The following is a 13,832-nucleotide window of genomic DNA, read 5'->3' on the forward strand; positions in this document are numbered from 1 at the left end:
TGAAAGTAATTCTAATTTTCCTATATACTTTTGATATGAGATTTTGTTTTCTTGATCTGATTTTTGACATTCTTATTTTTACACTTTTCCGTTTGGCCTGAATATTTGCATACTTTTTCTTCATTCTAGCAACTTTCTTAGGAAAGTATGAGGAAAACCTAAATTTAGCATATGACATAAACAAGATTTTTTTCCTAGCTTGAAGTAAATGCCTTTTATTGGCTCATAACAATTTAAATGAGTGCCTCTGGGATTTCCTGTGAACGTGCTTACGCTATTAAAACATTCCATCAGAATAAAGTAATCAAAGTACGTTAAAGTGAGCTGGCCAAGGTCAGTGTGTGAGCAGAGAGGCTTCTGCTACTCTACTCTTACTCAGCTGTAAAAATAGTTGTAATCTGTGATGATGCAACTTTGGGAAGTTACAGTGGCTAAAATGGCTTAATATTGCTAAGAAGTAATTTGTGCTGTGATAAAAAATATCTTGTTGTCTTCATCACCTTGGTTATTTATAATGTTCAGCTACTTTGTTTTCAAAGATTACATTTTTGTTCCTAAAATGGTAAAAAGGGTGCTGAACTGACAGCAGAGAAAATCAAATCAAAGCCCAAGTAACTCTTGTGGAGTAATCACCCTGTTTTACTAAAACATCTAATACCTGTCTAGAAATAATAAGCCAAATGATTATTTTTTAACCCGGAGGTTATGTTATTTATGACTGAGGTTACTGAGTGAACACATGGAAGTATTTTGCATTTTACCCATTTTTGTTATATTTTTAAAGATACATATATTGAAAATAGCATAACACTGACCTCTAAAAGTTTTTTCTATATCACATTTAGTACTATCAGGTTTTAAAAATACTTTTGTTTTCTGTCAAAACTTAAAATTTATACTTTGATATACTTAGTTTATTAAACCAAGCAAGAACTTGTAAGAAAAAATTGTTATGTTAACATAGTGTAAAAGACAGTGTTTGTCAATGATGCTGTTGAAGTAGAGCACTGTTTGGCTTGTTTTGTGATACTGTTGTACTGCTTCTTCTTCCCCAGGGTTTTCAAGAGAGGAGCTGACTAGTCTCCAGGGCATTAGAGGAAAACCACACATTAGCCAGACACAACTTTCACCTATCCGTCTTTACCTAACTGATCTGGACCAGTTTTTACACCACTGGGCTGTGACAGAGGTAATACATCAACACTAATTCTAAATGACAGCATACAGACTCTGAGTGCTCTCCATCCCTTTTCCATAGATGCCTAAATCCTGTCATGATTTGAGCTGAAAGAAGAATGAAAAAATATAAAAGCTGTCGAACAGCCAACATTTTTCTACAGCCATCAGATAATATTTTGAAGGAAGCTGCTTTAAAAGTTGAATGTTTAGACATGCAGTATGCAAAGCAATGCTCAAGGAAAAAATTGCTAGAAGCCTTGGTGGAAATTCTTAAGTGCTAATATTAGGACCAGCAATATATTTTGGCTTTTAAAAACAAATTAGTTGTAAAAACACTAATTATAAAGAGTTTTCCTGGAGTATAAGTACCACTATTAATTAAAAAGCACTTGCATTAAATAAAATTTGAACTTGGTAGCAATATTAAGTTGGCATTAGTCATTGTTTTGAATAATTCCTTATTAGTTAATCAAAATATGCTGGGATTAGAAACTTAACTCTGAGTTCAGTACCTAAGAGCATCATAAGAGCTAAAAACTTAATTTGATTGTTGGTTCTAAAGGAATTTGAGCCACTAAATTCTATTCAAAACAGGTGCTTTAGCTGTCTTTCTGCATCAACTCTTTTTATTGTTTAGCTCATCAGAAACCACTTGAAGGTGTGAAATCATGTTTTAATGATGTGCCAATTCGACAATATTTGTGAAATCATAGTCCTGAATTCAGAAAGAAGATTTTAGTTGTGTGTTTTTTCATTCAAGAAAGCAATATAGTAAATGTTTTCTACTTCGTAGTGTTTAAGTGATAATATTTGAAGTTGATGATGGTCTGAGATATACACTGTGTGCTGCTATGTATTAGAAAATATTTTAAGCAGGGCTGTTGTTTGGTACCATGACTGACACACATTTTTAGATGTCCTGCCTTCAGTCATTTGGCTTGTGGAGAAGTTGAAGTTTCTAATTTGTTTTGCTTTGTCTCTTCTGGACAGTAGTGAAGTGTTTTCTCACCAAAATACCTTTCTCCAGTGTGAAGGGATCAGAATGCTCTCTTTCCATGTCCTGTTGCTCTGTGAATGCACAGAGCAATTTGTTTCTCAGAGTTAGCATAATCCCATACAACATCTGAAGGATTTATGTTTACCTGTTTCTGAAAATGTCACCTTTAGTGTTTCTCCTTCCTCTTTTAGCTTCTATTCCATAAATCTTTCAAAGTTGGTGGTGAAATAGGACTTTTTTCACACAGGGAACAGTGAAGTAGTTTGATTTCTTTTTTGTGCCTTTGGTTCCTGGTTGCAAGTTTGAGTCTCTTCTACCACAATCTTCAGTGTTTTGGTGCTGTCAAGTAGAGTCAGTATTTTCAGAAACTTGAGACTCACTTTTGTTAAAGTACCTTTTCTCAGGAAAGATACAAGGTACTCTCCCAGGTTGTTAGAAGTGGATATGATGATCTCTAAGCAAAGAGCTAGATAGTATGTTAGTAATGAAAGATGATTTGGACATCCTGTGGAGCACTGCACTACTTCTGCACTTGTGTCAGCCTGAAGTCTTTTCTGGATATGAAAGAGAATAGGAGCACCAATCTCATGCATCAAAAATGTGTGTGAAGAAGGATGAGACTTTCTAGACCCACTTGCTTTTGTAGGCTTTTAACCAAAGAGAGTTCTGAACTGTTGCATTTTCCCAGTGGGGGTGGTCAAATACTGGAATAAGTAACCTAGAGACATTCTGGTTCCCATCTGTGGGTGCACTCAAAACCAGGCTGGACACTGTGCAGGTGACTTGCCCCAGGTGACTCCACTTGAGCAGGAGCCTTGGATTAGAGGAACTCGAGGGTTTTCCTTCCAACTCTAGGGATTCTGTGATTATTTGAAAACTCCTTCTGAAGTAAACCAGGTCTTTTTGTTTCACCATCAACAAATCTCTTTATTTTTGCTTTTTAGACATAATAAAATTCACAGTATGAGTAAGGAGTTGTTTTCTTTTAATTGGTAGGTTTGTTGCATTTATATTTGATCTAGAAGTCAAACTGCTCCCATTTAAGTCCCACCAGGTACTGCAATGCTGTTTGGGGTATTCCTTCCAGGTTTGCTAGTTGTTTTTTTTTCCCCATGGAATTTTGTGAACAAAAAAGTAAGGGCACCTCTTCAGTGGCTTTCTTTCATACTAGAGAAAAAATTAAGATATTCTTGCCTCTGATCTGGTGAAATAATGGTGACATATCTGGTTGTGTCACGAGAAGTGATCATTGGCGTTGAGGCAGCCACTTCCTTTTATGGGTTTCAGAATTTCATTCATTTTTCACTTGTCTGGTTTTGATTTCAGATGCAGTCACAGATATGGTAAATGATGCATTAACAAAGCCATGCTGAAGTTCTTCAGCTTTTAGATTACTTTTTTGTCTGTGTTTAAATATCTAATACAGCACTGTGTTCTTTAAGTTTTGGGGGGGCTTATCTTTTCCTTGTATGAGTACTGTTCTCCAACCTTGAACATTTTGACCAATATGCTAGATAATGCTCATTTTCTCAAGAAATTATTCTGGGGACTGTAGTTCATTAAAACATTGGGATCTGGAGTCTGGACCATTTTTTAAAACCAAGAAGGTGAAGAAGGGAAAAAAAAGAAAGAAAAAGGCAAGCTTGATAAAAACCTTTCTATTCAAGATTTGCCACAAGCTGCACAGGAATACTTTCTGTAGATCAAGTAGTTTTCACTAGGTACTGAACAAGCTAATCTGCTACAGAAGGAGAAAAAACCAGACAACAAACTAAACAGTAACAACAGTAAAAAAGACCCCAACCAAAAAAGCAAACCCCAGAGTTTCAGGCTCTAGGGAGAAGAAAACTGATAGCAAACATGAGGCTCTCCTTGGGTGCTGGAAAAACAGTGTGATATGAGGGTTCTATTTGCATTGAGTTTGAGGGAGGTAGATTTGGAGACTGCTTTCTTTCAAGTGGATGTAGTTCAAGATGTGATAGAATTTTACAGTCAAAATGTTTTTAGCTGTGGCAGAATATTGCTGTATTGAGATAGTGAAGTGCTGTAGGAAATAATAAACCACAGCTTGAATTAGTCATGCTTTTGGTGGAATTTGGTATAGTGCAGAGCTTCTGAATGCTAGCCTTTCATCTGTTGCCTTGCTGGATAAGGAACTTTATGGTGATGCTGTAATGTTAAGCAAAATGTTTGTAGTAATTTTAAATACCTGCTAAATGAGAACAGTGCTTGTTGGCTGCAGACCAGGCCGCTATGTTGCGAATTGTTTGTTTAGAAGTGCTTATTATGTAGTTGTAATTCAGGATTTCCCCTCAATGGAAAAGTATTTTAATGTGGGTGAAAATAAAGAAGGAACTCTGATGGAATTAGGATTTGATGGCCTGATTTCCTATCAATAAATGGGACTAGTGATCAGATTCCTTTTAGTCCTTCTGCTGTTTTCTTTCATCTCTTCCACCTCTAGTTTTGTCTGAACCACTGTTAGTTTTTAGTTCTCTCCTGAAAAAAATAAAGTTGCAAATACTAATTCCCCATAAATTCTATGAAAATAAGCAGGTGGAAGAGAAAAAGCTCTGGGTTAGCACAGGGTGGGTTATAACTCTGTTACAGCATCCTGCTTGGCAGCAACCACCTGTAGGGGCTCTGCCACCTGGGTTTGTGGGTTGTGAGGCAGGAGCAGCTGGGGTGCTGGGACTGAAGAAAGTCCCAGATGTGAATCTGGAGGTCACAGCTTGTTGGCCTTACTGCTCACTGCTCTTCTTTGTTCCCCAGTGCAGGGGAAGGCAGTCCCACCTTTCTGTCCATAACTGTGCAATGGCTGATGTGTGTTTCTAAGGGTAAGGAGCTGGAGGAGGGAATTTCACTTATAATGCATGCATGCCAGAGATGCTGGTGAAAAAGCAGTGTGCCTCTGGAGAAAGGACAAAGTTCTGGAAAGGAAAAGAATAACTTGAGGCATTTTCAAACAGCAGTTTTGATTTCTGGAGTGTTATTATAGCCAAGACACCTGGTAGCACGTGGATAACAGTAACAAATGCACTTCTGATAGGAAGTAAAGCTTTTAGTTGATTTTTAACAAAACCTGATTTGAGATGGATATTGTTTGTAAATTACTTTTCTTTTGTCTGAAGAGTGGTAATTGGAATCGCAGCAATATGAAAAATGTTTTGTTTTTGGGAAGCTTTTAAATAGTGGTGATTTTCAGTTAAGGAGCAATGCTTCAGAAAAGTGTCTCTTTAAATGCTGTTTTGCATAGCTCTAAAGGTTAGTCTTCATGATTTGTCTGAAAGAGGTGTTAAATGTGGGAACTTTGGTTCCTTTTCTGGAGGAACTTCTGCTTAAAATTACTTCTGTCTTGTTAAAGCCAATTATTTAAAATCACCCCCCTGTAGCTGAAATAAATGGGACTCCAGAATAAATGGTTGCAGCCTGAGGGATGAGCTTCAGCCTTGGCTCATTTTAACTGTGCCCATAGTGTTTGTCAGTGATATTGTTCACTCCCCTGTAATTGAATTGCTCTGCCAGGATCGAATGAAAAAGTGCCCACAGAAATGAAGAATTTAACAAGGCAACCATGTATACATGGTAATTTCTGTTGTAATATTTGATGTTTGTGATGGTTGAACATTTCAGAGGGGGAAAGCAAATGATAATTTAAGGGTTTGCTTGAAGTCAAGATTCCAGAGCTGTATCAAGCACACAGTTGACTCGAAGAAATAAAATATTCCACCAATTGTTTAAAATGTTTAAGAGCAAACACTAGGGAAGGTCAGCTGCTTTTAAAAGCAGACTTGAATTCAAAAACCTTAAGATGCATGTAGTGTAACGCACTAAGCTGTGTCAAAACCTGTTCAGTCTTATAAGTGAAATACAGTTGGGAAGACTGGATCTGCACAGATGAGCTATGAAAAATTACAGCAAATCAATAAAGATAGCAAGTCAGTGCATGTAAATTAAAAGCCCTGCAAGGATGTTTGTCTTGAGAAGTAAACGCTGGTGTTGTAGTGCTGTAGCTTAACTTGAAACAGAGATTAATGTTTATAAAAAACCTCAAAAGAATTTTACAGTGTAGATGTTGAATTGAAGTTCCTGAAAGATTTCAACTTGTTGTCTTTATTGAGATTTACAGGTTAAAGTTACATTGGGGAGAAAAGGCAGCTAAAGGTAAATAAACCTTCTTCTAAATAAAATTCCTTCTAAACTAGGAATATGGTACAATTTTAATCTTCTTCAAGGGAGACAAAAAAATTCTGTGTAAACCTGTTAGTGTTTAGTAAAGCTACATCTTATCCCAGCTTTAATGTTTAGAGGTGAAAGTAATTACTTTCTTGGAAAGTAATCCGAAATCCAGAGAAACAGAAATGAAATTATTTAAGTAAAAGGAATGCCTCCTAAAATTAATAAAGCTGTTTTTCAAAGGTCTCTTTCGCAAGATGTAAAACCCAAAGCAAACAAAAGAGGACCAAAACTAGGCCCCACCAGTAAAACACAAGTAGTAAAACACAAACTTCCAGAAAGCCTAAGCTGATCTTCAGGCCAATGCTCCATTGTACCTGCATCATATAATTCCAGCGTATCTTTTAACACCTTGCAGCTGGGAGCTCGCTGCAGTGTTACTGCACATAACTAGCATGAATTTACACCTCCCCAGGTACTGTGTATTATGCTTTATATTCAAATCCTGATACCTTTTGCTCAAAAAGACAGGCATTGTGGGACAAGAGCTAGGTGTAGAGTTTTCTGTATTTTCAAGCCCTTTTGTTTGGCAGAAGGGCAGAAGAGGCAGGCAGGTGAATTTGGAGACTTCAACATCAGATGTTCCTTTGACAGTCCTGCACATAGTCTGAGGAGGAGGCATTCATAGGAGGAGCAATTGGCTGACATTTTATAGCAATGAGAAAGCTACAGAGCTCTGAAAGAAGAATGGCTGCAGAAGGATGAAACAAAAACTGTTTTGTGGTGTGCTTTCTTTGAATTTTGCTAGTAAGATGGCTCTGAGAACCCAACCTGTGATATTCTTCAGATATGGCTTTGTCTACCTTTGGATAGCACCAGCTTAAACCTGACTGTTGAATTTAAACCCTGGTTTTGCTGATGACAGTATTTTCAGAAATGCCCCTTACTTAGAGAACCAGGGTGATTGTCTCTAGCCCTCTCTGCCTTGTAGCACCAAATCTTGCTGGTATCCAGACTTGAACACATGATCAAGTTGTTGCACAGGTGAACTGTGGTGCTTGCCATTCAGATATTTGTGTCCAGTGGCACATAAAGATAACTTCACTTAGTTTAATTGATTCTCAAATATAGATTTTGTATCAGACCCCATGACAGCCAAGGAGCCTGCAGCCAGGCAAGCATCCCAGTTAGCAGATGCGAGATGAGTTTGTGTGCTGAAGTTACCCTGTTTGTGACCAGGACGTGAACTGTGTGTCATAATTCTTCTAAGTCTTTGGAAATGTTCGCAAGCATTTGTAATTCTTAACTAAGTTTCTGCATTCCCATTTTGCTACCCTGAGTGTAAAATTAGCCCAATAGTCTTTTTTTCCCTTGTTGCTCACCTGTGTAATGTTCTCCTGCAGACTCTGTTCCTCTTTTTGGCTGTTTCTTTTTTTTAACTTGTTTGGTTTTGTTTTGTTGTGAATGTGTAGGGGTTTCATGTGAAGGTTTTTATGGGGTTTTTTTTCAGTTTGTTTTTTTTTTCTGAAGTCAGTGAATCAGGAATATCTTTCACATCCGCCCCTGTGAGCTTAGCCAAGGCAGATGAACAAAGATCTCTTGTTGTACGCAGCTTTCTCAACAACTCAGGGCACTGTTAATATTGCCCTGTCAAATCAATTTATTTCAGAAAGAGAAGCAGCACCTGTCAGGGGAGTACAGTGTCTGATAAGTGAGGGTGCTTCGGGGGAGCTGGCCAAGCTTCAGACGCCAAGCTTCATTGCCTGCCCCATCACCTGAAAACTTCTCGTTTTCTACGCTCCGCACTAACATGTTACACTGGATACAGTCCTGCTCCAAACAGGCATTTCACAAGGGCTGGGGAATTCAGTGCAGAACAGCCTGTTACATTTTAGTTATCCATGTCTGAGGTACATGTCGATGTAAGTTGAAAAATATATTTTAAAGTTCACCTTAGGTTAGAGTATCTGGTGTGCACCAACTTTCTTTTTTTAATAAAGTCACTTCTAAGGGAGTCTGAACTGCCTTTGGTCTGACTCCACACAGTGGCTTGTTAAAATATTTGATCCATTATCTTTCCTCCTTGCTTGGGTTCCACTCTGTGTTCATGCTTGTGTGTGTCTTCAAAGAAAGGTGAGTATAGCATGATTAACTTAAAATAATATGAAAATTTTCTCTGGACAGTTGCTGATAAGTAGTTTCCTTGAGACTTTGAATCAGGATTCTGTCATGTTACAGGAAGCATTGAGGGAGAGGGAACAGTTCAATAATGAACAAAACATTAGTCTTGGTTCATCAGGTGTGCTTGTTCCTGTTGCCATGAGGGCTCCTTGGGTCATCCCAACTCTGTCTTCTGGAGGCAAGAGCATCTTAGAGATGAACAACATTAAACTGATGAATTCCTCTGATTCTGCATTATAACTGTGAAAAGCCTGTGTGGGATTGCAATGTCAGGGTGGCTGTCAGTGGCAAAAAGTGCTTTTAACTCATCCAGTTGAAGTAAAATATTCCATGGTCAGGATCTCCAACAAAACTGGATCAGGCTGTGCTTCTGAGGGGCCTTTCCAGCTTTTTTTTTTTTTTCTTAATTTGTTTGTTTGGGGTTGTTTGTTTTGTCTTGTGGTGTTTTGTTGTTGTTGCTCTTTTCTTCCCTATTGTGGTTGGCTGCTGTTGGAGTTTGTCTTCAGTGTGGCAGACAAGGAAGCCCCTGTAGCAATGACTTCCCAAAGCACCAGTAGGGAATTTACTGTTGCAGTTGTGTGGCTCATGACACTTGGGCTTTTCTGATCAATAGGGTTTGGTTTGAAAATCTATTGATGGATTACAGAGCCTGTAGCATTTGCTGCATAATGCTAACAGATAATCCCTGTGTTTGAGTGCTTTTCTTTACGTTAATTTATTCGAGCGACCATTCAAACAAAATTAAAAGGAAAAGGAAAGAAAAAACCACCTCAACAAAATGTCTAAGCCTAAGCCAAACCTGTTATAAAATACTTGCCTCAAAAATAAAAAGCTGCCCCTTTCTGATCAAAAATGCCTGTTCTCAGTCCATGCACTTCAGGATTGCTCTGAAACAAACCTATTCTGGCTTTGGTCCAAAATCAATCTATGAATGTGCCAAAAAAGTGATAAATGTTAATAAAATGTAATGTAGTGAATCAGCTGTGACATTTTATTATGGAAATTAAACATCATGCAAAACCTTGCCTAAGGAAAATAAACTGTCAGGGAAAATACTAATTTTCATGTGATAATTAAGTTTTCTTTTCCTTTCATTTCCATGTCTAAAAATGTTTCAGTTTCACTTTTTATAAAAGGCATTTGATATGAAAGCCATTTTAAGCAGGATTTAATTTATGGAATTAGAAGAATCACCTCTCCCACTTAATTGCAGGAAAACAGAACTGATGTAGGGAATGGTGGTCTGTTTTGAGGGTCAGAAAGATCAAAAAGGAAAATCAACTTGCACTTTACCACAACTCTTCTAAGGACAGCGCTGCTGTCCAGTGATATGATGCCTGTTTTCCTTGCCAGTTTGGGAAGAATCTTGAGTGTGGGCATATCATACCTGTAATGCAATGCTCCTACAACTTGTCCTCTCAGGGAGAGCCTCAGTGGATGGTGGGCTTGCTCTAGGGACATAGTCCTAAGGGTGAAATGTTAATAATGAAACTGTATTTTTGCTGGGTGGACCTGGTGGTGGATTTGCCTTCAGGGTCTTTAGTTTGTGGGTCTGTACTGAATCAAAAGGGATCTCTCTAGCTGACTGAGGTCTGGTGTGATGTGCTCACAAGCATATGGCAAAACCCGTTTGTAAAGTGCCAAAGCTTTGTCCCATGAGCAACAAATGTCTCCTGCATTTTCCCCTTTTGTAATCATCCTTCCCAATTTCCATCTCATCTGCATTCCCAGCCAGCCATGATCATTGTTATGTTTAATTGTTTTTTGGTTACATTTGTTTTGGTGCAGCGCTTTTCACCACTTTGTAAGTGACAATAAGATCCCTTCTGGGGTGTCATTCTGCCAACCCAGACAGGTTAAGTTCTTTGCATTGGCACTAGTAAGAGAGAATCTCTCTTTGTGCAGTTTTTCTGTGTCTGGTTTGAATTTACCTTTCCTGAAAATGAGTGGCTCCTACTTTGCACAGTATGTCAGAAATGGCCTAATTGCTAGTAAGATCTTAGAGAGTTGTATTGAAGAGAGGATCCTTATTCTGAGTGCTTCTGTTAGGATTATCTTTATTTTTACATCCTGAAGTAACATTTGCCCATTTTGTGGTTGTATCACAAATACTTGCCATCAGCTGTTACAGATTTTCCTCCTCATTTTCAACTGGTAAAAATCATAGCTGCATGCAGAAGTTTTTATCAGTCTCCAAGCACATGGCCCACCACTTTTTTTTCACTGATTTTTTTCTGTAGCTGTTAACTCGTCAAACCTGTGTGATCTTTTCCATAGGTTAGTCCAGTCCTCCAGCCTTGGCAGGGTTTCTCAGCTTGGAGCTGTCATCCAACAGTCATTTCATCAGTGCAGCTTTACCTTTTGTGTAAGTGCTGCTCATTAAAATACCAGGTCAGATTGGTGTCACAGTTTGTCCTTGACATGACAGTCCCCAGTAATAACCTCTGTTGCAGCTTGACTTTATTCCTTGACACTACTAATAACACAGATGTTTTGAGTGGATTTCTTGGGAATATTCCAGAGTATTTAATATTTTATCACTTTCAAATTGCAGTGGACAAAAGCTCTACTATATTAGGATGGTGTACACAGTTTTAATAATACTGTTTCATTATAAAGTAAATGTATAGTAAAGGTATTCATTGCAAGAGTATCCATGACATTGTCTTTTAAATAGTCCTACTAGTCAGACAAAACACTTGCACTACACCTGTGATACTGATTAACATGAGCAATGTCCTGACAACCCAACAGTGTGATGTTCCACTAAGCAGATGTGTTAAGAATTACCTGAATTTGGGTGGCATAAGCAGGGCTATAAACAGGCATGGCATGTAATTCTTGAAAAAGCTGAGTGCACTTCTGTGTCACCACAAATGGTGCCATTTGGCCATTTCTGATTAAACTAGCACTGCCATCCGCATTAGTTAAGGCTGAGTTTTTATACCACAGGACCTTGAGCTAATGGTTCTTTCCCTAACCTTTCCCATCCTCCAGCTGCAAATGTTGTGGACTATTATTTTTGACACCACATGGGTGTCATGTTCTATTTTGTTATTATCTTCTCTTGGTATCTTTAAACTGAAGTTTCAAAACTAAAATGCTATCACAGAATTTAGTCCCTCAGGTCAGATCCTCCTGTGCAAGTTCTCTTTAGATTTTGAGTCATGAGGCATCTTAGAGAAATGCGTTTTCCTTAGTTGAGATATTTGTAAAACTCGTGGACTTGAATTCTTTCATCCTTCAGATGTCTGATCTTGCTGTTCTCTGATTCCCTAGGCACAAAGAGAAGATTCCATTCCTCCTGTATTAGTTCTTCCATCTTCCTTGTCCTTAGCAGGACATCACAATTGCTCATGTACTGTGCACATTGGCTTCTCCAGAGGCTTTAGTTGCGACCCTGGTGAGATAAGCAGTGAATGTGAGCAGAGAGAGGGCATCCAAGCTCTCCAACTAGTTCGTGAATTATTGGAATAGAGAAGAGGACCAGAGAAAGCCATCTACTGAGGATTGCAGTACAGCTTAGCAGCAGTTCTACTTGATTCTTTACCCTATCCAGGAGACATATAACATTCTATGGTAGTTTGCTAGTGCCTGATTATATAAGCACCTGAAAGTTTTATGCATTTTATATAACAAGATTTTCCATTGTACTATTATATTTTTGAACATGATATTTTTGGTGCTGAAGAGAAAAATACGATGAAAATGGATCCTTGATGCATTCTTTGTTGTATTACTTTTCTGTTTCACTGTGACGCCTCTGTTTCATTCTTGGTACACTTATTTGAGAAGTTGTTTTCTGAAATTCTTCAGCTCCAAGGAAAAGCATTTGGAGGCTTGGTGTAGCAGTCTAGCTGGATAGAGTATTTCTGGCCTTCTGTCACACAGATAGAATGCAGAGAGCCTTTTCAAAAAAATCTAATGGTAGACCATCATCTCTTTAAGCACTAAACAATGCTGCTTTTCTACACTGTGAAGAATCAGAACTTTGAGACAAAGCTGCTGCATGTCCCTGTAGGTTCTTTGGATTTAGATCTCTCAGCAAAGTATAACTTCACAGTGAGTGATTGCTGGTTGCTTTTGGAGTGCTTAAATATAACTTTGTTTTATTGAAACAGGTGATCTGTCACAGCTTGTCCACTATACCTTCACAAAGTCAGTGTTTTGACATTCTCCAGACTGGCATCTGTAAATATCTGGTAAGTACCATTTTGTCTTCTACATTAAAACTTCCTTGTGATAAATTTGCTTACAGTCTCATTAATCCTCAAATCCCTTTATCCTATGTATTTCATATATAATTTCAGCATTTGCAAAAACTTTAAACAACACATGGGGGAGTTTAGAAAATACATAATAAATGTTATTTTGCTCAGATAAAAGGTAATTTTGCTCAGATTTGTGAATACTTCAGCCTGTCTTCAAGACAGTTTGTCCATAAATGAAACACTTTGTGGTTTGCTTTGCTTCTCAAAAGAGCAACCAGCAGCTCTAGATGAGGTTTTTTACCTCATCTATGTATATAAGTATCTAAAGTACGCCAAGAAGATTGAGCCAGATTCTTTGTGGTGCTGAGCAATAGAACAAGAGGCAACAGCCAGAAACTCATGCTTAGGAAGTTCCACTTGAATATGAGGAAGAACTTCTTTACTGTGTGGGTGACTGTGCCCTGGAACAGATTGCCCACAGATGATGTGGAGTCTCCCTCACTGGAGATGCTCAAAAACTCTCTGGACACAATCCTGAGCCATGTGCTTTGGGATGACCCTGCTTGAGCAGGGAGGTTGGACCAGATGACCCACTGTGGTCCCTCCCCGCCTGACCTATTCTGTGAGTTTTACAGCCTGTCTTCTAAGCCTGAACATGTCTGAGCTGAGGATGAGTATGGCAAAGCCAGAGCTGGGTAACAGAATGGTCAGGGACAGAATCTGCAGTTCCCTGTGATACTGCCTGATGAGAGGGATGATCTGCCCCTCCTGTCAGGGTGGTTCTGTGGTAGCCAGTGTCTGCCATTCCCTGTATGGAACCATACTGAGAAGTTACTAGACCAAAGCTTCCATAGGAAGGGAGTAGCTTACCTGTAACCACAGTCTGTATTTTTAGGGGTGGATGTTGACTTGAATCAATTTTAAAAAATGCTTCTATGTTCTTTTGAGAGCAAACCATTAAGTGGAATTTTATGGTTGGCAAGGCTGCTGCCCAAGCTTTCCAGCTGGCTGCTGACATGTCTCAAGGAGCAAAGGCCATGGAGGCAACATCCTGTATGGGAACTTATCTGAGCAGCCTTATCTACTAG

The 13,832-nt window shown here is 38.6% G+C and overlaps 1 protein-coding gene across 5 annotated transcripts in view; it reads left to right on the plus strand.

The window, feature by feature from the left end:
* The window catches only part of TEX10 (testis expressed 10), a 54,679-nt gene that overhangs the window by 37,266 nt on the left and 3,581 nt on the right, over positions 1 to 13,832 (plus strand). For all 5 annotated transcript variants that reach the window (XM_033057144.1, XM_033057187.1, XM_033057166.1 and 2 more), the window contains 2 exons: positions 1,056 to 1,189; positions 12,655 to 12,735. In XM_033057144.1, coding sequence (XP_032913035.1) covers positions 1,056 to 1,189; positions 12,655 to 12,735 — 215 coding nt within the window. The remainder of the gene's footprint in view (positions 1 to 1,055; positions 1,190 to 12,654; positions 12,736 to 13,832) is intronic.

Source organism: Catharus ustulatus, chromosome 1 (assembly GCF_009819885.2).
Source record: "Catharus ustulatus isolate bCatUst1 chromosome 1, bCatUst1.pri.v2, whole genome shotgun sequence".
NCBI classification, from domain to species: domain Eukaryota; kingdom Metazoa; phylum Chordata; class Aves; order Passeriformes; family Turdidae; genus Catharus; species Catharus ustulatus.